Source organism: Notolabrus celidotus, chromosome 6 (assembly GCF_009762535.1).
Source record: "Notolabrus celidotus isolate fNotCel1 chromosome 6, fNotCel1.pri, whole genome shotgun sequence".
Lineage (NCBI taxonomy): Eukaryota > Metazoa > Chordata > Actinopteri > Labriformes > Labridae > Notolabrus > Notolabrus celidotus.
Window position 1 is genome coordinate 12,430,045 of NC_048277.1, and position 24,012 is coordinate 12,454,056.

At 38.8% G+C, this 24,012-nt stretch overlaps 2 protein-coding genes across 4 annotated transcripts; both read left to right on the forward strand.

Annotated features, from left to right (window-relative positions):
- The first annotated feature begins 200 nt into the window (after positions 1-200).
- acd (ACD shelterin complex subunit and telomerase recruitment factor) lies at positions 201-3,666 on the forward strand. Of its 3 annotated transcripts, none has more exons than XM_034684729.1 (2): positions 201-494; positions 1,391-3,666. In XM_034684729.1, the coding sequence occupies exon 2, from the start codon at positions 1,486-1,488 to the stop codon at positions 3,295-3,297; it is 1,812 nt and encodes a 603-aa protein (XP_034540620.1). In that variant the 5' UTR covers positions 201-494; positions 1,391-1,485; the 3' UTR covers positions 3,298-3,666. The 3 variants fall into 3 exon arrangements, with proteins under 3 accessions (XP_034540620.1, XP_034540622.1, XP_034540621.1); XM_034684731.1 differs by having other exon boundaries at positions 215-582; XM_034684730.1 differs by lacking the exon at positions 201-494 and adding an exon at positions 623-742.
- Positions 3,667-11,984: 8,318 nt separating this feature from the next.
- foxl1 (forkhead box L1) lies at positions 11,985-13,735 on the forward strand. Its single transcript, XM_034686203.1, has one exon. It carries the CDS (start codon positions 12,111-12,113, stop codon positions 13,254-13,256), a length of 1,146 nt encoding a protein of 381 aa, XP_034542094.1. The 5' UTR covers positions 11,985-12,110; the 3' UTR covers positions 13,257-13,735.
- The last annotated feature ends 10,277 nt before the right edge of the window (positions 13,736-24,012 follow it).

Sequence of the window (24,012 nt, forward strand, 5' to 3'; positions counted from 1 at the left end):
AGTGACACGTATGAATCTAGTTTTACCAACAGGACGTACGTAGATTATCTTTTTAAACTAAGTCAAATGTAGTAGCTTCAGTGTTAATCGTTCGGATAATGAAATATTTCAGACAAGTGAGAATTAAAACAAAGCGGAACGGGGCCAAAAACCAAACCTGCTAGCATAAAGTGCTCGAAAATACTACCAAATAGCATTTCCGTTTTACAATATACTCATTTTGACCATGGAGTATATTGTATATTTGGTATGCTCTCAAGTAACTCTGATTAATAGATCATTTTATTGTATTTAGACCGCTTAGTATTTATTTGTAAACACAAGTTCTGCTCAAGTGTGGATTGTAGATGAACATGTGCGCCTTTAATTTGAAGGAAATCCCCTTTCCGCCATTTCACTGCTCTCTCTCAGTCACTTGAAACTACTGTCACCGCCATAACTTTGAACACAAGTAAATACTAACATGTCCTACGTGGGATTACTGCTGCATGAAGGTAATCTGCTACCAGTGTTAGTTATGATATCATGGTTGTCTCTAAGCTAAGAAGCCAATTGCTGTAAAACTGATTGTAATCATACGTTGTAAGTTTTTCGCGCTTCGGTACGAGATAACGGCTTCATCTCATTGATTTGTTTATTGAGTTGGGACAATGCACATTGATCAACATTAATACATTGACTTGAGCATCAATGTAAATGCGGCGGACTTAACACAGATGCTACATGTCACTTGAGTCCCAAGGCAGGTACCTACACAACACAGACACAGTAAGACGTTAAAATCTCACAGCTACAAATCTAACGATAGACAATTACAAAACAAAACACAGGCAGACAATATCAAGACTAACAACACACAGGCAGACAAATCAAGACTTACAACACACAGGCAGACAGAATCAAGACTAACAAATCACAGGCAGACAGAATCAAGACTAACAAATCACAGGCAGACAGAATCAAGACTAACAAAACACAGGCAGACAATATCAAGACTAACAAAACACAGGCAGACAGAATCAAGACTAACAAAACACAGGCAGACAATATCAAGACTAACAACACACAGGCAGACAAATCAAGACTTACAAAACACAGGCAGACAAATCAAGACTAACAAATCACAGGCAGACACATCAAGACTAACAAAACAGGCAGACAAATCAAGACTAACAAATCACAGGCAGACAAATCAAGACTAACAAAACACAGGCAGACAAATCAAGACTAACAAAACACAGGCAGACAATATCAAGACTAATAAAACACAGGCAGACAAAATCAAGACTAACAAAACACTTCTTGTGATGGAAGCAAATTACCTTATTTTGATCACAACAATCGTCTGTATGATGGCCTATTGTTAATAACTCATTTTTGTGAATTCTAGCTCCTGCGATGATGTTTTGATTGGGGAACCACCTTGCACCGTGCATGTTTGCCTAACGGAGAACACCAGGAGACGTACCGTGTGAAACTACAAATATGGCACGAACTGGCCGGAATAAACTTTCTCCATGGATTGAAAGTTTGATCCTGAAATACAGCCACGATGGAAGCAGCAGCACCAGCGGGAGGCTGAAGGCTCATGTTATCGGGGTGGGTCAGATGTCTCAGTCCCAGGCTCAGACTCAGGGCTCTGAAGGTCCCCCAGGGCTTCTATTTCTGTCTGATGGGGTGCTTCAGATCCCTGCCATCCTCACTTCATCTGCCTGGGAGCATCTTCAGGAGAAAGAGGAACGGGAGAGTTTCAACAGTCTGCTCAGTGCCACAGTGTTCATTCAGGACTACAAGCTTCAGTTTCACATTGCTCCTGAGCAGACTAAAAGCAGATTCTTTCTATCTGTAGGAGAGCTAGCTACAACTGCAGCAGGTCCAGTGAAAGACTGCACCCCTTGCTGTACAACGTTGCCCTCAGTAAGGCAGAAGATCTGTGTGACATGGAGGGCCTCGCTGGGTCAAGAGGTGCAGGTCTCCCAGAGCCAGTGTGGGTTAAATCTGACTGAGCTGCTTGGGGAGTGGCAGCATGACTGTCTGCAGGCTGTGCAGGAGGAAGTTAGAGAGAAGCTTATGACTGTGAGAGGCCATCCTGTGAATCCTCTGCCTTCCACCTCAACGTCCATCTCATCCCTGACCCAACAAGACACATTCATTACGACAGGCTGGGATGTTGACCGGGTCCGGTATAAGAGAGAGAAATGTTTCACTGTGCCCATTAACTGTCTCTGTATCCCAGATGATTATTATCAGCAGCTGCAAACACCTCTGGATGTTGACAGCAGTACACCAAGCGGGCTCTCTGCTGCCTCTAAAAACAAAGCAAGAGATTTACCACAAGTCCATGAGACAGCAGAGCCTTCTGTTGATGATGCAGAGTGGCGGATAGAGGATCCATCACTTGTTCAGGTAGATTGTGACGCAAATGTGAACCTACAACGACATGTGGAGGACAACATATTGGATGAAAACATGATCACAAGGTTAAATGAAAGTGAAATCAAGCCTTTGTCCAACCCTTGGGACATTTTTCCACCACCAGGAGACACATCCTCATCCATAGATACATCCCCTGACGTGACAGAAGCCCTGCCTCAGGTCGCCATCTTTACCAGCACACAGATTCCATTCCAGCAGACATCAGAGCCAAACAGCAAAGGAGAGCAGAGCGACCTCGTGCCATACCAGAATCCTCCAAACTCAAGCAGCCTCCCCATCACTGTCAGTGCTTCAACTTCAACCTCTGTGAGTCCACCAGAGCCATTTACCAGACCGGCAAACCCTTTTCAGGCCACAGACAGGCTCTGCACTGAACCAGAGGAAACAAATCTCATTGCTTTGGAGCAGGATGACCAGATTTTTGAGGAGGAGATTGTGCAAGCTGTGGAGAGAAAACCTAGGAAGGCAAAGAGAAAGAGAAGCGAGCCCTCCGTGGAAGATCAGACCGTCTTAGAAGAGGAAGAGGAGAAGGCTCAGATTAGTGGAAGTCCTCCATCATGGCTTTTTGACTCTAAGAATGAATCTGAGCCAGAAGAGGGCAGCAGCCACCAACAGGGTCAAAGTAAAGGAACTGCTTTGAGAACAGCCTCCACTGTTCACAGCGATGGAAAGTTGTTTTCTTACTCCTACCAAGTATCAGGGAAATCCCTACAGGGTTTAAGTCAACTTAAGGTTTCTAAATCATTAGTGAGCTGGGCTGTGAAGTATCTTGTTGCTCCTAAGCAGGCAAATAATTCACACAACACATCAACATCCTCAAATCAACTGTCCTCTGACAAGACTGAGGTCACTCCACTTTAGGTTCAAGATGCTTGCACACAGTTAAGCTGCTGTAGTTACTCCAGCTTGTTGGATATCACAATCCCATGTTAAAGGGAAACTCCAGTATTTTCTACATATCTTGAGGTCTAAATGAGAAGACCATGCTGTTCCAAAACGTTCTGCACCTGTTCAGTCATGTTTGAAACAGGACCTGGGGTTAAAAGAGAAAAAACAAAGTTCTTCTTGTGTATTCCAGAGCAGCCAAACTACTTGAGTCTATTTTCTACATCTTTATGTAACATTTTAAACGCAGAATATAAAGTTCGTTTTAAACAAAGTTGCGCATGTTCCCTGGTAAACATTTTACACTGATCCAGCTGAAATAAATACATTTTGTTCAAAGTTTGATCATGTTGTTTTTTAATGTCAACATCTATAATATGATTACTGAAATTATGAGAAAGTACTACTAATTCATAGTGTTCACGTGACATCACAAACTTATGGAACTTATGGAACTTTGTATGGAGTATTGAAGTGATTTGCATTTTGCAAGAAATTGTGGGTCAGTGTGGGCAGAATAATCAGCCTTGTTGATAATAGGCCATATGACTCAATATATGTCTAGATTTAAACAGGATTGCTATTGTCATATATATTTTTCAAGGATATAGCATCAAACACACCTTAAACCAATTTCTGCCTCAGAAAGCTAATAAAGTCAAGTCACGTGAAAAAACAGGAAAAAGTAAAAAAAATTTGCTTCTGAAGCGAAAAAACATGAAAAGTAAAAACTTAAATCAAACTTTTAAATTTTTTTTTTCGCTATTTCTTGTTTTATCCATTTAAAAGGAGAATTCTCACAGTTTCATACTTTTTTGCTTCAGTAGCAAGATTTTGACTTTTTCATTTCTTTGGAGTCAGAAGCAAAATTTTAAAATGTTCATCTGTTTTTGCATTAGCAAAATTTTCACTTTTTCATGTTCTTTTGCTTCTGTAGCAAAATCTTTACTATTTCATGTTTTTTGGTGTCAGAGGGCAAATTTTCACTTTTTCATGTTTTTTTTTTAATCAGAAGGAACATTTTCACTCTTTCGTGTTTTTTTGCTTCAGTATCAAAATTTAAACTTTTTCATGTTTTCTTGCTTCTGTATCAAAATTTTAACTTTGTCGTGTTTTTTGGTGTCAGAAGCAAATTTTTCACTTTTTCATGTTTTTGTGCATCAACAGCAAAAGTTTCACTTTTTAATGTTTTTGGGTGTCAGAGGCAACATTTTCACTTTGTCATCTTGTTTCACTTCAAAAGCAAAATTTTCTGTTTTTCGCATCAACAGGAACATTTTCACTTTTTCATGTTTTTTTAGCATCAAAGGCAAACATTTCACTTTTTCATGATTTTTCACTTCAGTATCAAAATTTTCACTTCTTCGTTTTTTTTTTGTGTCCGATGCAACATTTTTAATGTTTAATGTTTTTGCTTCAGTTGCAAAATTTTCACTTTAAATGATTTTTAACATCAGAAGCAAAATATTTACTTTTCAGTGTTTTATAACATCAGAGGGCAAATTTTCACTTTTTCATTTTTTTTCGCTCCAGAAGGAAAATTTTCACGTTTTCATGTTTTCATGCTTCTGTATCAAAAATGTAACATTTCATGTTTTTTTTTTCAAATCAGAAGCAAAAGGGTTTTTTTTGCGTGTTTCAAAATTTTTCGCTATTTCATGTTTTATCAATTCAAAAGGAGAGATTTCACTATTTCATGTTTTTCACTTCAGTAGCAAAATTTTCACTTTTTCATGTTTTTTATCATCTGAAGCAAAATTTTCAATTTTTCATGTTTTTTAACATCAGAAGCAAAGTTTTCTATTTTTAGACTATTGTTTTGAATTAATGAGGGATATGTTAATTTCAGTTCAATTCTTTAAATATTTTACATGATGGTCAGACTGTCTATAGATTTACCATGGAACAAAGCAGTCTTGATGTTTATCTAAAGCATTCCCCTGATTGTCCAGAAGATGTCAGCAGATAACATGTTTAAAATTGGATTCAAAAATTGATGGAATGAAGGGTCCACTCAGGATCTTTGTTAAAAAATGTGAATATATCATCTGCAGTAAAGTCTCAGCATTTTTACAATATCACTATCCCACAGAAGACTAATATAGTTAATCGTTTTTAATTTGCTGGTATTCAAAAACAGCTAGACACAACATTTTCTGGACTGATAAGTAAAGAATTGCATCTCTTTTATTGTTGTTATTGAAAATGCTGTAGGTGATGACAATATAAATTTACTGGAAGGGGAGAGATGAAAGAAATGTTGAGGCTAAGCAGAGTTTGGTGAATTCTTGACCCTTAATATGACACATGATTGCGTTTAAAGGCTTTAGAATAAAAACTTGGATATGAGGTTGATAGCCACTGAGCGTAAATGTCTGCCGCACAGGCTTGTAGATAAACGCTCTCGCATTAATGTAACATCCAAAATGTGTTATATTAGTGTTATAGAAAGAACCTCTGAGCCGCTGCTCTTTGAACATTTGAAATGGGACTTGCTGTGGCCTTCACTGTTGCTTGCATGTTAGTTTAGTTTTACTTTACTAATGAATCACTGTCTGCTGAGGGAGAAACAGAGAAAAAGAGCAACTTCTGAGTTTATCCACTGAAAGCTCCAAAGCCCTAATGTAATCAACAGCCAGCTGTGCGCACTTGTAAAGTTGTTATAATCCTCCTCTGACCCATAAACAGGAAAATACAGAATATAAAGCATCATGCTCACATCTACAAATAATACACTGTCCATGTTGTCCTTGTAAGGCAATACAGTCCTGAGCGCCTGCTGCAGATTCTCAAAAACAACGCGTCTCTTTTTGTGCCGCTTTAACACAATTAGAAGTAAATCTATCCAATGAGCAGCATCCACATCAGTTCGATATTTTTCTGTCAGTTTGGTAGAGTAGTTTGCAAAAAGTTAATATTTTCAAAATTAAAATCAACTCAGCAGGAAAATACTTTGTAAGAACATCTGCATGGGATTTACTGAATATGTCATAAAAGCCAGGTCTTCTCACACCAACCTGAGACGTTTGAAAGATGTTTGAGCTTATACTGGAAGGGCGTGGGAGCCTATGTGCAATTTGCATAAGAAAACCCCTCATAAAACCTTAAACAGTATCTATTCACATTAAAGGTAAAGTCGAATAGAAACTTCTACCATCAGATATAAAACTTTGCAAACACATCCTCACACTTATTTCCTCACAGATATTTTATTCATGGACTTAACACTTTAGAGACTGAATATTCTGTAGTGTTGCCATCCACAAGCTTTCAAGCCCATGTTTTAGGTTTATGAAACGCAGGATGATTTGTAATGTTTAAATTTTCATTCTGTTTATCGCACACAAACTTCAGCACAATCTACAAAAAATGACCATCGAACCCGAGAAAGCATGTCGAATTATATAGTCCTACATTTATTTTATTCCACACTGACACTTTAAAAGAAGTTGCCTGTGCTTGAAGTAACTTAGTTAAAAAACAATTTCAATGGTTGGTTGTTCCTATTATTTCAAGCTGCAAATTTGGAAATCTGAAGGTGAGTTTAAAAAATGTAACTAATGTTTTATCAATAAATATGATATAACAGAATGTACAACCATGTAGTCTTGGCTGTACTTATGCATTGTGAAAATACATATATGTTTGGAGATGTTTTAATAAAGTAGTTTATGTATGTGTATATACACACACACACACACACACACACACACACACACACACACACACACACACACACACACACACACACACACACACACACACACACTAAAATCAACTTTGTCAACATTTAGAGTTTTAAAGTGAGTTAAGAAAGGTTGGCAAATGTCATAGAAGTCTTATTTATAGGCAAGGCAAGGCAAGGCAACTTTATTTGTATAGCGCATTTCATACACGAGGGCAACTCAATGTGCTTTACATTAAAACATTAAAAGCATTGGAGACATTCAGACAAGCATAAAAGAACACAATTAAAATGACAAATATGATAAAACAGAAAAGAAAAGGAAAATTAGAAATATATTAAAAATTACATTAAATTTTTAATTTAAAGTGAGTTAAAATAAGCTAAGATAGGAAGGCAGTGGCAAATAAACAAGTCTTAATCTTTGATTTAAAAGAGGTGAGAGTTGGAGCGAACCTACAGCTTTCAGGGAGTGTGTTCCAGATATATGGTGCATAATGACTAAACGCTGCTTCACCATGTTTCGTTCTGACTCTAGGGACTGAAAGCAGACCAGTACCTGATGACCTCAGAGGTCGAGGTGGTTCATAAAGTAGTAGCAGATCAGCAATGTATTTTGGGCCTAAACCATTCAGTGCTTTATAAACCATCAGCAGGATTTTAAAGTCTATTCTCTGACAGACATGAAGCCAGTGTAGAGATCTAAGAACTGGAGTGATGTGGTCTACTTTTTTGGTCCTTGTTAGGACTCGAGCAGCAGCATTCTGTATGAGCTGCAGTCGTCTGATGGACTTTTTAGGAAGTCCTGTAAAGACCCCGTTACAGTAGTCTAGTCTGCTAAAGATAAATGCATGGACCAGTTTTTACTGAGCAGTAACCTTTAACCTTTCTTCCTTGGCTCCAAAAACAATCATTTCAGCTTTTTCTTTGTTTAACTGAAGAAAATTCTGGCTCGTCCAATCATTGATTTGTTCAATGCATTTACTCAGTGTTTGTATGGGACTATAATCCCCTGGTGATATGGTGATGTAAATGTGTGTGTCATCTGCATAGCTATGGTATTTTATTTGGTTGTTTCTTGTTATCTGACCTAAGGGGAGCATGTAGATGTTGAATAGTAGAGGCCCCAGAATGGATCCCTGAGGTACTCCACATACGATTTTCATCCGCTCAGATGTGTATTTACCTATAGACACAAAATAGTCCCGGTCATTTAAATAGGACTTAAGCCAATTTAGTACTGCACCAGAGAGTCCCACCCAGTTTTCAAGTCTGTCCAGTAGTATCTTGTGGTCAACTGTGTCAAAAGCAGCACTAAGATCAAGTGATACCAAAACTGAAATTTTGCCATTGTCTGTGTTTAAATGAATATCATTGAGGACCTTGACTAGAGCGGTCGCTGTGCTGTGATGTGATCGGAATCCTGATTGGAAGACATCAAAACAGTCATTTATCATTAGATAATTGTTCAATTGTTGAAAAACAGCTTTTTCAATAATTTTACTTAAAAAAGGGAGGTTTGATATCGGCCTATAGTTGTTCATTTCTGATGCAACTCAATTGTTCTTCTTCAGGAGTGGTTTAATTACTGCTGTTTTCATGGCCTGGGGGAAGACACCTGAAAGAAGAGACATGTTGACAATTCGAAGCAGATCTGAGGTCATGCAGTCTGAAACCTTTTTGAAAAATGGTGATGGTAGAATATCAAGGCAGCAGGTTGAGGATTTCAAATGTTGTATTATATCTTGTAGGTTTTTGTAATTTATTGGATTAAATTGTGTCATAGTGATTGAGTTGTTTTTTGGTGGACACACAGATAACACATTCCCAGTACCTCGTACAGTAGTGCTGACTGCTTGTCTGATTTTCTGAATTTTGGCAGTGAAGAAGAATGCAAATTCATTGCAGGCCTTGGTAGATAAATGTTCAGAGGCCACTGGTACAGGGGGGTTTGTTAGCCTGTCGACTGTAGCAAACAGGGCGCGTGCATTATCTTTGTTTTTGGTGATAATGTCTGAGAAGGTCTGCCTTGACTTTTTCAGTTCTAGATTAAACATGTGAAGTCTTTCTTTATGAATGTCATAATGAACCTGAAGCTTTGTTTTACGCCACCTGCGCTCAGCTTTTCGACATTCCTTTTTTTCCATGTTTGACCTGCATGGTATTCCTCCAAGGTGATTTTTTCTTATTGGAGACCACTTTTACTTTAGTTGGTGCAATGGAATCAATAATATTTGTAATTTTTAAAGTGAAATCTTCTACAAGTTCATTTGCAGAGAACCTAGAACCTCCTGTTTTGGAGTGTCATTTTTTGGGCTAACTAGCCGTGTGTTAGCAGGTACATGTCTGCTGCTCTGACCCCATGGAAGAGTGGTGTCATTCCCGCATAGTCCATTCACTTCCACATTCACTTCTATCCGATGCATCTTTGTTTCCAGCACAGCAATTTTCTGAAGGATCTTCTGAAAATCGTCCACAGTGAAAGGAGGCATTTTGGTTCCAGTTAGCTTAGCTGCTAACAGGCTTTTGCCGATCAGTAGGCCACGTTTGCAGTTTCGATAAAATGTCGAGATAAGGCAGTAGTTTACTTTGTCGACAATAAATTATAGTCCCAGTGGTTTCTAAGTATCCTGGAGTGACTGCTTGTAGTCTCTCAGTGAAGAAAAAAAGAGTTAAAATGAAAAGAATGCAGGCATAAGCAAGAGCAAGCAAAAAAGCGTCTGCATCCTCAAGAGCAGGAAGTATAGTGTATCTTATCTTTTCTAGTTGGACATAGTACATGACCTCTCTCACCTGTGTCCATATACAGGTGACAATGGTTCTTTCCATTAATGTAATATCATCATTCTGGCTAATAGAGTACAAAAAGCTATCATGATGATTTGTTGTTTCGTCAAACTGGTAATTCTTGGACTTACTCCAAACAGGTCTAGGAAGGGACATGGTTCTAATGGAGTGTTACAAATATTCGACAAGGTGTTAAATATGGATTCCCAAAAACCGATCAGTTTTGGACAGGTAGAACTTGTGTAACGGAGTGACAGGTTCTTGTAGACATCTGTCACATGTGGGATCAAGATCTGTCTTAATTGTGCAAAGTCTTGCTTTAGTCCAGTGGGAGTGTCTAGTCTTTGACTCAAGTAAAGAAGTTGTGTGTCTTGTCCATCATTGCTTACATAACAAAATCATCTTCAGTAAATTTAAGGTGCAATGCAAAAAAATACCAAAGAAAGAAAGACATAGAGATTGCTTTGAATACCTCCACATTATTATGTTGGAGTTGTACTTGGGTGATTGGTGAGGATCTTAAGTTTAGGGTGATGTAGTTGGAAGAAATCTTGGGATGATTCTAAAGGCTGATTTATACTTCTGCGTCAAATCGATGGCATAGCCAACGCCGGAGGTCCGCGTTGCATTTGTACCTACGCAGAGGCCTATGCACGTAGCTGACGTGCACCTCCTCCAAAATAAAACTCAGGTAGAATCAAAACAGGCTGCAAACCCTGTGATTGGTCCACTCAGCGGCATTGTATTTCCCGCATTTACAGCACTTCCGGGATCCCCGCTCATCAGCCGTGTACTTCATCTCCTCCTCTCTGTTCTTCATGTAATCATGTCTGTATGATAAACAGCAACATGTATCAGCTCTAAATTAACATAACACGCTCTGAATCGCCGTGGAAAAGTAAACAGCGCCTCGGCGGAGAATTGCTGCGCAATACGAACACATCAACGCACAAGTATGTGGTGCTCATGTCCACGTCAGCCCCTGCTGCGTATGGTTGACGCAGAAGTATAAATCAGCCTTAAGGGCTCATGAATGACAGGGGCCTTAAAAATATTAGAACATTTGTGGTAGTTAAGTGGTGGGGCCTAATTCTATACTTTTTGATGGGGCGTAATCCCTGGCAGCAGGGAAGTGTGCCTGTTACAAACAGCTTAAATAGTTGATTTAAACACAAATCCCACCTATGACAAGACAAATCAGAGTTTAGGATTTTTGGGTGGCCAATCCCATGACTAGGGGAACACACCCCCTGGCCTACCCTCCTGTTGCCCCTGCCTGGCAGCACCCCTGCTTGTGTCACATATTCATTAATTTGACGAATCTTACCTTTTTGGATACAATATAAAGCAGGAGAATAAATAATCCGCTGAGAGAATAACGTGTTTCTCAATTTAAGGATGAAATAACAGAAATGCTCCTCCTTTGATTTATTTATCCTTTTTTTTTATTTCTAGCCTGTGTACTCTTTTGTAAAAGTATCTAAATAAAGAGTATATATTTAGTTCAATCATTTAATAAATTATGTATTGTAGATCAGAAATAGTTCTGTTTTTTTCAAACTTAAAGCAGTACTAATGATGCTGTCATAAGATTGATACAGAGAAACCATAAACTTGCTGTATAATCATTATTTTTAGAAACCCTCTCCTGTTTCCATCATTTCCTGTCTTCAGATATCCTTTAATAAAAGTGGAGAGGTGTTTTCTATAGAGTCAGTTCCTACACATCCTGCTTCACTGAGTGTAGCTGGAGTTAAGAAAAGGATCTGACACGAGTTTAAAAAAAAGACTCGTTCGGTTATTTTCCCTTTTATACACTTTGTTTTCATTTGAGAGAACTCACAGCAACTCCCAGAAAGACTCTGCACTGTTTGCTTGTTCTCTCTGTGTGAGCAACCCTCCGCGTCAGGAGTGGACGTGATATTTCAAACAGCACATCAGTGCGTTTATGTATTGGGTGCCCGGAAATTTTTCCAAATAAACACAGCTTGATTCGACCTGGGTGGGCAGACTTATCAAGCGACTAATTCTGTAAACAGATGAGGGAATAACCCTGCGCCTCATTGGCTGCTGGGCAGACGGGGGGAACATGAGGGAGTTTCAACGCAATGAAATTTTAATTAATGTGGGTGGGCTGAGAACACCGCCGACTGTTTATGATGGACAATTTATTTCCCAGTGCAAAGTCAACATAACACAGTAAACGTACAACAATTATTAACATTTTGTGGGCCCCTCATGAGGCCGGGTAGTCAGTCAGCGACGGAGAGGAGCTCCGGGAGCAGCCGCAGCTTTCCCCGGGACACACTCCGGCGTCATGACTCTCTACCACGGCCGCCTGCCGTCACTCGGGATGCCCTCCCCTGCTCTGAACCTCGCCGGTCCCCCGTTGATCTACTTGTACGGCGGGGACAGCGGAGGGGTCGTACCCGCCGGCCTGAGCTTTGTACCGGCTCGCCAGGAGCCCCCACAAAAGCCTCCATACAGCTATATAGCACTCATCGCCATGGCAATCAAGAGCGCACAGGAACAGCGCGCGACGCTCAGCGGCATCTACCAGTTCATCATGGACCGGTTCCCATTTTATCACGACAACAAGCAGGGCTGGCAGAACTCCATCCGCCACAACCTTTCCCTGAATGACTGCTTCATCAAAGTGCCCAGAGAGAAGGGCCGGCCCGGCAAAGGCAGCTACTGGACGCTGGACACCAAGTGCCTGGACATGTTTGAGAACGGTAATTACCGACGGAGGAAGAGGAAGGCAAAGAACCAGCAAGAGCCTCTTGACTCCAAATCAGCGGGACAAAAACGCAACAAGGGCCAGGGGCCACTCAGAGACCTTCAGTCCTCCCTAAAACCTCAGACCGGCACGGCGTCTGTAGAGATGCCGGTAACGCAGGATGCGGAGACGTTGAAGAAACCAGCTGACACAAAAGCTGTTCTTGTCGAAAGTAACCGCGCGGAGCAGCAGCAAAATCCTTCTGCACAGAGACTTAAAGTGTCCCTGAACAAAGGAACCTCTGCGTCCACAGGGAGGAGGCCTGACGCCTCCCCACTAGAACCAGATCCAACTCCGGTATGGATGGAGAGTGCGTATCTCCCAGGTGCGTCCCTCCGTCTGGAGCAGGAGGAGAGAAAATCAGATTTTAGCGCGAGGGAAAGAGAGCGAGGTCCGCTCTGCGCCGTCAGCTGCGTGGCAAACACAAACTTGACTGCATCTGCGCAAGACAGGCCGAAGGGAAATGTTCCGAGCAAGGATAAATTAAAAGCTTTTAGCATCGAGAGTATCTTATCGAGAAGCGAAGGTGAAATGCGCGGCAGCGTGCTCGGCCTGTCAGCGGAGACTGCGCTCAGCTCCTCTATGGTCTTCAGTGGCAGACAGCATCAGTTGTACCAGATGGGATTCCCCTTTTGCTCCTACCTGTCAGTCACATACCCTGACAAAGTTTTGCAGTTAAAATAATTAAGGTAATTAATTAAGGCGTTTGATGTGCATTTTACGCACGAATGCTTAAGTTTAAAATCGTATATCACTCTTGCATGACAAATGACTCAGATACAGGTTACTGCTCTGAACTTACATGATATCTAGATTTGTAATCATTACAATTATAATCAGACACTGACAAAGAGCAACAGGGAGGCTTTTAGATTCATTTTACGCATGCGTATCTGACAGGCTTGTGGTTACGTTCACCTTTTTTCTGAAATTGTTGCTCTTCAAAGTCTATTGCTAAGCAATTAAATGATTGTAACAAAATATTGGAACTGTAAGGATTTTGTCTCTTGAATGTTGGAGAAAGGATCACTCACAGCTTTTCTCTCTTGATTCATCATGATGAAAACGCGTCAATACTTTTGCGTAGTTCAGTAAAATATGATAATAAAGTCTATTACTTATGATCTTAATAAACGCTCTTTTATGCTCCACTCTGCCTTGAACTTCACATGGAAAAAAATAAAGTTTGGTTTTTACATTACAAGGCATGTTTTAATGACTTCAAATTGAAATGCTGACAGGGGATCTGGGGATTCTGCTTTTTAAATGAAGTGTAATCTTTAGTGGTTGCTATTTATCAGCCTAAGACACATATATCAAAAAATGTGTTCTCTTTCAGTTCTGAGATGTATGCTGCTCATTAGGACTGACCTGTATTGTAACAGAATCAGCCCTGTTCAGCTTTTTTTGTCATGCAACCCTAGATTTATTGTGAAATAATATTTAAACAAAGCAGGGTTTCTTAAGTGGGATAAAGGACCCCACTAGACCCCCAAGGTGGTTCCTATGCAAGCCTTAGCAGCTTTTTTTTCTTTATACAGGTAACATGTCGACAGAATGTATTAGGTGCGTCACAGGTTTAAGCGATGTTGCTTTATCAAACATCTAATTACAAATATCCAATCACATAGAGGATCATGGAACAAAATCATATGAAATGAGAGTCTCCTGTATGTCACTTCAAGGATACGTGATGAGAAAAGTTGTATATCAACTCAAATCAAACTTAAGAAAGCATGAATGGAGATAACAAACCCCAGAAATTTACTCCATTACACCTTACACTGACATCTCTCAAATAAAACTATGAACCAAAACATCTGACTCACTTTATGTCCTCTGTTAAGGACAAAGTAATTGCTTTCTGGTCTAAGATATGACTGTGTGAGCAGGTCCTTAGGGATCATGGTCGACCTATTTGAGGTACAGCTTGGCTGTAAACATTATCACCCCCCTTGTGGTTTTAAGTGTTGTACTCTGCCACAGTCCTTACAGTCCTTTAGTTTTAACAGTGACACTGATGAATATTCTAACCATTATTTATAGTAAACACTGACTCTGTGTTATGATGAGTGTTGAAGCAGTCTGTGATATGAGCACAGGTTAAAAAACAGGTGATCTCTATCACATTATTTAACAGAGTAATTTAATTTGACAAATAAATCTCCACTCAAAGTTACTTTGGTTCTTTTTAGGAGTTCCCAATCAGATGTTAAGCTCTGCGAGAAAAGGGTTTTCTCAGGTTTCATATAAAGTCTTTCTTTACTGAGCAACCTCTATTTGCTGAGGTGGAACACAAGATGCAGTCACAATTTTTGTCAAGCAAAAAGCGAGAGATCAGTTAAGTTTAAAGAGGCCCTAAATGCCTGTGGTTTAATGATTACATTGTAAAATTCATCTCTTAAATACCAAAGAAAAATGTAATCAAATGTAGGAAACATCATTTAAAGAGAAGAAAATGTCCCCTAAACATTATTTCAAAAAAGGGAAAGAATATGTAGTGTCAAAGAACCCATGGATATTTCAAAGCGAGCACCTTGTCTGATATAAAAAATATTTAAGGATCAGTATTAAGGTAAATGTGCTTAAACTTTGCATTCACTACTGTTCCAAATTCCACAAATTAAGCATTCACATTGAAAAATAGAGACATAAACAAATGATAGAAACACATTGTGTTTAAAATATGTAATTCTGACTAAATTTTCTCTTACCAGTAATACGACTGGCTTACTTTGAGAAGTGTACTTATAGAACTATTCAACTGTTAAAATCACTCAAAATATTCCCATCAGATATGATACATGCTCTGTCTTTGTTCTTTATACGCCATTTTTTATTTTGTGGTATGGTGAGATCAACAATTAGACAGTGATTAGAATAAGCTTCTTTTCTGTACTCATTATGGGAAAGATGAAAAGAATAATATCCCTGAAATAAGACATTGTATTTTTGACAGAAGCAGTGTACCTGTCAGTGTAAATCAGACTTCTTTAGATAGTAAATGTTAAATGGACTGTGTTTATAAAGGCTTTCTCTAGTCTTTTGACAACTCAAAGCACTTTTATATGTCACATTTACCCATTCACATCACATTTATACACTGATGGCCGCAGCTGCTATGTCAAGAGTCCATTAGTATTAGCTAATTCCAATTAACACATTGGGGGCAGTGAGGGTTAAGTGTCACTGTTCTTGACTGATATAAATCTAATCTTGTTAACTTCTTTTCCTACACTTCATAGTACATAGATACCACACTTCTGGAAGGACCGGGTGCTGAGCTGCAGCTTAACGTGCCAGTCAGGACAAAAAAGATTGAGTGATGGAGAACCAAACGAAGAGACTTCTCTTTTTTAAACCCTCTGTTCATGTCTGATAAGATGTCATGGCACTGAAAGCTCCAAATGTTCCCTGCTGTAGAATGACACCTGCATAAAATCAAAGCGCTTTGCTGACAGCATCATTACAAACACAGAGCAGCTGGCTCTAAATATAGGCTTGGGGCTCACACACACGCTGTAGTGTAAAAGCTGCAGTGTGCGAGGCCGGCGCTCTGCAAATCAGGAATGTTTGTTGAAATAAATAAACGTCCCCACATTTGAGGAGAGGAACACACAATCACAAGCATTTCCTGTGTATAGGATTCTTTTGGCCAGACGTGTAAATAAAACATGAAGTAAACCTCAGAGGAGGAAGAACAGAGGAGAAGAGAGAGAAAAAGTGAGAAGTGTCCGTTGAACTTTGGGTGAATTTGGTACCAACACATGAAGCCTTCTAACACGGCTCCACCAGCTCTTCTGCCTCCAGTGAGCATACAAGTCTATTGAGAGTAAACGTATAAATGTTTGCGAGCTGATGTTCTCTGTGAGTGTTTGCAGAGTAAAAGATCCTCCTGAGAAAGCAACACGGATAAAAATGGAAATCCTCTTACTTGTATTTGTTATCTGACTAAATAAACTGATGTGGTCAGAGACCTGTAACGTGCAGCGAGCGTTACTGTGAGCCTGAACACTCATACAGGAACAAAAAGCCCAAAGCAGACATGCATTCTTATGATTTATTTACTCAGTTTTCCTGTGAAGAAATTTATTTCAGTTGCTTTCTCAATACCTCAACTTCATTTCTCATCAAAACACGGTAATTTTCTGGTGATCTAGAAAACAGAACAATGGGCTGGTCACGTTTCATACTGCCATTGCCCACTCTAATGAGATACAGTATGTTAGGTCTATTTCTATGTTTATTTTATGCAAGAAAGCAGCTACAATGAACTTGTTACCAGGGAAAAAACAAATACAAAACGTATGGATGCAGTTCTGCTTCAGGGTTCTGTAGAAACAACTGTCACCCAAATGCAATCTATAATGATCTTTGCTTTTTTATTTCATAGCATCTTGCAATTTAGGAGTCTTGTTCTTAAGTTGCAGACTAAAATGTATTTCCAGTGTTTTGTCCCTATTTGATCTGTTTGGACAAACACACTCACATATCTACTCTTTAATTTCCTGGGAAAAGATGTAATTTCAAATGAGAAGCTCCAGAGAGATGATTTTTTGCAGTGTTAGTAAAATTAATTTAATTTTTTCCTTTGGCGAAAGGATTTCTTCACTCAATGTTCGACATTCAACTTGTAAAAAGCAAGTTCATAATGTGAAAGCTAATAAATAGTTTAACAAAAGTTAGTCAGCTTACACTGAGTTTGGTTATGTCAATAGGTAATTATGTTGTTGATGTTAACTGCAAGGCATTTAAGGTCGAGCATTAACCCTTTGTTTTTCATTTGCTATTTTGTCCCATTTGGCACACTTAAGTTAAGCTGTGGCTGTGATGTAACACAATGACACATTTTAACTTTTCTACAGTAATTTTTCATATTTTCCCTTTAAAAAATGTCCAGGCGGCCCAATTGACAAGTCAAAAGTAATATGCACAATATGTCAAACTGAAGTAAAATATCACTGAAGTACTATAAGTTTCAGCTACTACCTAAGAGCTAAGCATACAGGTGCAGCTGCACAGACTGATTTTGGTGGGCAACTGAATCACAAAAGCTGGCAGAGCACTAATTTTGAGTGTGCACCTTTCCACAGACCTGTGGATGTAACTACACTGAAGAAGTTAACAGTGCTTGCAAAAAGGTCGGCAAATGACTGCAGGCCAGTCAACACAGTGGAAGAGTCAACTCAAGGGGACATCCTCAGGTTGGCCTGTATTGCTTCACATTGTTAATATGGACTTGGAAAAATACTATGGAATTTTAAACATGCAATAAATATCTTTTTTTAATTAAATCGTTCAATGTTTATTTGTATAGCGCCAAATCACAACAAACGTTATCTGAAGACCCTTTTACAAACATAACAGGTCTAGACCATACTCTATGTTAAATTATTAACAAAGACACAACAACAATACATATTAAGATCCAATCTTATTGCATCTTAATTCACCATGAGGAGAGCACTTTGCAGTATTTAGCTAGTTACAGCAAAAAGGAAAAACTTCATTTAACAGGCAGAAACCTTGAGCAGAACTAGACTAATGTTAGGCAGCCATCTGCCTCGACCGAGTTGGGGTTGGAAAGAGAGCTAGAGGAGATAGAGAGAGAGAGAGAGAGAGAGAGAGAGAGAGAGAGAGAGAGAGAGAGAGAGAGAGAGAGAGAGAGAGAGAGAGAGAGATATGATAGTTATTGCCACTATTTCACCAGCACCCTTCTTTTATCTGTTTTATGTTCTTCATTTTTTTATTTTAATTAAGGTTTTTATTGCTCATTCTTTTTAGGCATCATTTTAATGTTTTTCTTGCCGATGCATTTTTGATTGCATTCATGTTTAATGTGCCATAAATAGAGCTGCTCTGAGTTGCATTACTTATTTTCCTGCTGCCTTATTTTCTAACTGTTGCATTAGAAATATGGATTTGCAAGTATTACACACCATAATCAACAGAGACTTTTTTGTCAGTTCCAACTCCAGTGTTTACAGTCATGTTCATACTTGTCACTGTACAGAGACTTTTGTTTGCTGGTATTCATGCAGACGATTTCAAATGATGCTTTATGTCTGTGAGAGTTATGGAGGAAAAATTGATCTGCGAGGAAAGAAAAAACAAGGAGCATCAAAAATGAAAGAAGAGTTGATCATTGCACGTGCATGCTGCACACTACTAGGAGGTTTTTGCTGCAATATGTAGGCCTCCTTTTGGGATGAATTAGCATCAAACTGAACATCTCAATTTACGGTCTAGTTGAAAAATGATCTTTCTTATTGGTTGTATTTCACATCCTGCCGAACATTTTCGTTGCTCTGAATCCAAACTGACTAATCATGCCACCATGAGGTTCACCTCTGTGTTTTGAGTCTCTGTTGCCTTTCAGTGGATTAAGAGGACAGACAGTGTAGAGGTACGCTCTAACTCAAGATTAGTTAAAAGCATTGTGAGCTGACTTCAGATATCCCTTTAAGACTGAGCTGACAGGCCTGTACAGTCACACAGAGAGAAATATAGCTCTGAGTCTGTGACATGTTGTCGCCTCTGTTTCATGTACAGTCAGTCCCAGCTCAGAGCTAAATCACACAGTTTAGTACTCACTAGTTCAAAAGGGCTCCTAATCCAAGTGTTTATTATATTTTTTCACTCTCTACATAAACCAGCTACACTTGTCCAAATACACACTCAGCACCAGGGGAGGGCGGGGCTGTGATGAAGATTGATGGCCTTGGTTCAGGCTACATTAGCTGCTAATCAAGTTAGGTTTCCTGGCACAGAGCTCTATACATCATTATGTGCCTGAAATGTCCTCCAGAGCAGGACTGATGCTGTTTACAAGCTGCTCACAAACACACATATACAGAGACTGTGGTGCACGTGTGCAGACGAATGTACAGAATAAACACCTGTAACATGTTGTAATATTACACACAGCTGACCAGCAGATAACCGTACCTTAACATTCAGTTTCTGTTGATGTTGTGTGGGACAAACTGGATCTCTGTTGCTGTACTTTGTGCTGATAATTGTAACATCATCACACTTTACTGTATAGATTTCTAAATACCTCCAATGAGACCTGATGTTTGTCAAAGTTTGTTGAGGAATCACCCCTTTAAAACTGCATTCTTCTACCTCAGTATTTTTGATGCGTTATCCATCTGTGTCAACAAGTTAAAGACATACATGGAACAGAAGGTGGAAACGACAAGGGCAGAAACATGAAGCCAACATAGAAGTGTAAAGAAAATGTAGTTCCTTGAGTGGCCACCGGAGTCTGGCTCCAAAAGAGAATCAATTCTTTTCAAGCTCCATTTCAACATGACGAAGTTTACATCAGAAAAAACTATATGTTTATCTCCTGGTATAACATTTTTTTATTCTAAAGTCAACTGTCTACAGAGTGTTTTAGTGTATCTGACCTGTTTAAATGGTGATTTAATCAGGGGTGGAAAGTACTGAAATATTCCTCTTAAGTAAAACTATATTTTCCTTAATATCATTTTGCTTGAGTAGAAGTAAAAATAACAGTCTGTAAATCTATTCACTTTAAGAACAGAAAATTTAGTATTTATGTTTAAACCATGAAGGAGTAGAAAGTAAGATATGCCCCCCAAATCATATGAAATTAAATTTCTCCAAAGTAACTGTTATAATGTAACCAACAGCATTAATGTGTGAAGAAATTTTGACTTTGCACTTATCAAGGATGGAATTCTTGAGTATTTTACCAGCCTCTTTTTTCAGTATTGCACTTTGCAGATGGTGACTGCACACTGAAGTCATGGCTGGCTGTGCAGAGAGACTTTATTGACTGTAATAAAGTAAAATGGCTGGTTTCATTGGAAACAAGATGCAATACTTATTTCAAGGAACTTATCAAGATCAAGGAAATGTTGGCTTGAAATATCTTGAAATAAGATTTATATTTGGTCAGGTTAATGTAGCTTCAGTTAAGTGTAATGAGATATTTTTTTTTACCATAAATGAGGCAAATTCAATAAGTAAGATTAGGGGGCATGTGAAGCCGAGAGCAGGACCCCTCTAAAGAAACTAGACACTGATAGTGATGTGAAAGGAAGAATGCAGGATGAGCTGAGGAGCTGGAGCTTGATTCTGATAAAATGGATTAGAGGTAACCGAGGTGGAGAAGGGTTGCAATACTCAAACTGAAACACCAACTGAAAGCGGAAAAGAGGAGAACAGATTACATTTTTGGCTACAGCAGTGTGATTGGTCGATAGAGCTGGAGGATCGTTAGAGGTAGAGGAAGAACAGAGATAAGGAGAGGGATAAATGAGCATGAATGACGACTTAGTAATGAATGAATAACTAAATGAGCATGAAACAGTCTTCCTGCTTGAACTTACACTTTGCCTTATTTCAGTGTTTATGGAAGTCTGACATTACATTGCTTCAGACCTGAACATGAAAATGTGAATTGTAAAAACATGAAACTGTAAAACTCACAGATAGTAAACAAATCCATAGAAAGTATGGAAGTTCATTCTTGACTTTCCGATCAGAGTAAACATTGCTGAAGTTGCTTTAAGACAAACATGCAAGATCATTTTTTAATTCATATTAATATTAAAACATAACTTTATCAGAAAATGACTGTTAAAAATATTGCATCTATGATTTCTTTATTTATGACACAAATGATGATGATGAACCTCTGTTATTAATTATTAAATGTAGCAAAGTAATGTCTCCATATGAGGACTTATTGTGGAGATGGTGCTTTTTGTCTCACCTTCTCATTACTGTAAGATGAGGAAGGTTGAACTCACAAGACCACATCATAGTACATTAAATCTACATCTGCTAACAAGACCATGCCACTGTGTGTTAAAAGCTATATTTAAAAAACAAGACCACACCACTCAAGGGGGGAGGGATGAGTAAGGGGTGAAGTAGCTGAATTGTCAGGAACTGAGGGAAAGAGATTCCAGGTGGGGGCACGTCTTGTCACACTTCTGGTTTAGCATCCTCCTTGGTTCCTGTGCGAAGCGGATAGGAGAAGAGAGGAGAGGAAAGGATGGGTGAGAAAAGAGTAGGGGGGCGGGACTCAAGGACTGAGACGATATCAAAGGAATGGGTTAGGCAGACTTATATACATTGGTAGAGGTAATGTCACAAGTGAAAGAGATGATGAGCTGCAGGTGATTAAATTGGTTTGAGAGGCTTCGTAGTTGATAAAAGAAACGTGAACACTTCATGGGAATTTCATGTCTTCATAATAAAATGCCAACAGGTTAGTGGGTGGATTATCTAATATGAGAGGAGTAAGAAGGAAAATGGAAGACAAAAACACTGTACAGCTAAGACAAATTTAGAGGTGAAAGACAAGATATATATGATATATATATGTGTGCAAGGGCACGCGAGTAAACTGAAAAAATGTATTTTAAAGACAACACACAATTATTTCGACAAATGACTAAGCAACATTTCATCCGCTCAGGTTTGACCTGATTCGGTCCTTTGACATTTAATGCATCACAACCACTTCCATTACAGTCCTTCGTTGAACAGTTAAAGCCCATCTCAATGGTCCCAATCTCAACTAATGTTTCAGTGCTTCTTCACCTGTTGGTTGGGACCCTGCAGGGTCAAAACCAAAGACAAATCCTCATCCGGCTCTGGCTGGATGAAAGAGAGGAGACCACACATGAGATGTAACTAAAAGTGTTTATTTTACATAACTGTAAGAGACAGGCACTGAAAACAGAGCAAACAGGATGGAGAGAGGAGGACTGTCTGACTAACAAACAGTTTAAACAGTCTCACAGAAACACAGGTGAGCTGAATTCCAATCATGATAACTATGAATCTGCCTGCAGGCTGCTGTTGGGGAAACTAAGGACTCATGTTCAGGGGGATGGATTGAACAATCAACAGAATTTATCACAGAGACAGAAAACTTTTGAGTTTTACCTATTTGTGTTGGCAAAAATAAAACAATGAACCCATCAGAGGACGGACAATGGTCATAATGATTTTGTAAAGAAGCATCACAAGCAGATGTTGGTGCTTCAGAAGCCATGAATGCCACTTAAGTTTTTCCTGCTTTGACATGGTCCTGGTCTTGGTTCTTAGATTAGTTTTTTCTTTGATCTAAAAACTCTCTCCTCTTAACCATAGCTTTAAATCTCTAATATGTAATAATAACTTCTGTCTTATAGAATTGCAACTTCTATTTCATAAATTTAAGAATTCAATCAAATTAATTAAGATTTTGATTTAATACATTTACCACTGTAGTCTCTGAAATGTAGGACTTTTTTTCTGGTAATTTTTCAACTTCAGTATTTAAAATGTATGCCTTTTTATTTGTGTAAATTTGAGACTTTTGCTCTTTCGACTATATTCTCGTAAAAATTATGACTTAATAATTATATTATGACTTATTAATTATTGTACATTTCTGGACAGGACCCTAATATGCCATCATAAAAAACTTTTTTCCTCAAATAACTAAATCCATTTATAGATTTCAGATTTCAGAGAGTTTTTGTTACATTTCTTTCTTTCTTTCTTTGGATCCCCATTAGCACAAGCATTACCATTGGTTATACATGTACAATCATATACACTAACTTACTAACACTGACTTGAAAACACATATGCTATGTGCAGTGACATTTGCATCCACTTTGAGAGATTCGTACAAACTCACTCAAATTGTGTGTAATTATTTAGGTAGCTACCAGCTACACCTTAAATAATCATAAACATCTGTTTATTTAAATATCACCATCTAGATGAAAGTACAAACTCATGAACATCTAGTGTTTAAGTATTCACAGTCAAACTCCATTATCATTCATACTTACTGGTCATTTGCCTTTAAACTCTATAGGATTGTGGTTATTTTTCTCCATCTGTTGGACATTCAACCTAAACTATGTGGTTATTTTTGCATATTTAATACATGAAACATATTGAGGTAGTGTGACACAGAGAAACAAATATTTATGTTGCGTTAAACATGAGTGTGTTGCTGCATTCCCTAAAAACTGAAATCTTAAAAACAAAACATTTCCAGTCGTTCAGATGATGGCGTCACTGTCGGCGTCTGGCCGGTGAAACACTGCTCTCATCAAAACTTTTCAACATCTCTGCAGCTTTGCTTTCACCAACTGTAAATAAATACCCGCAGTCTCATGAGGCTGGTGTGTATATGCGTGCGTGTGTGTATGTATGTATGTGTGTGTATGTGTGCGTGTGTGTGTACGAACACTGGCAGAAGGATGTGTACACAGCAGCAGGATTACCACCCCCAGACTGAGACCACCCTGACTTTAACACTTAATCCAAGAGGAAGTGGAGCTGCATCACAGACTCACTCAGGGCCATCGCCCCCTCAACGCACACACACACACGCACACATTCGACATACACACAGGAATTGTGTTGCAATGGAGTTTGTGTCCTCCAATAC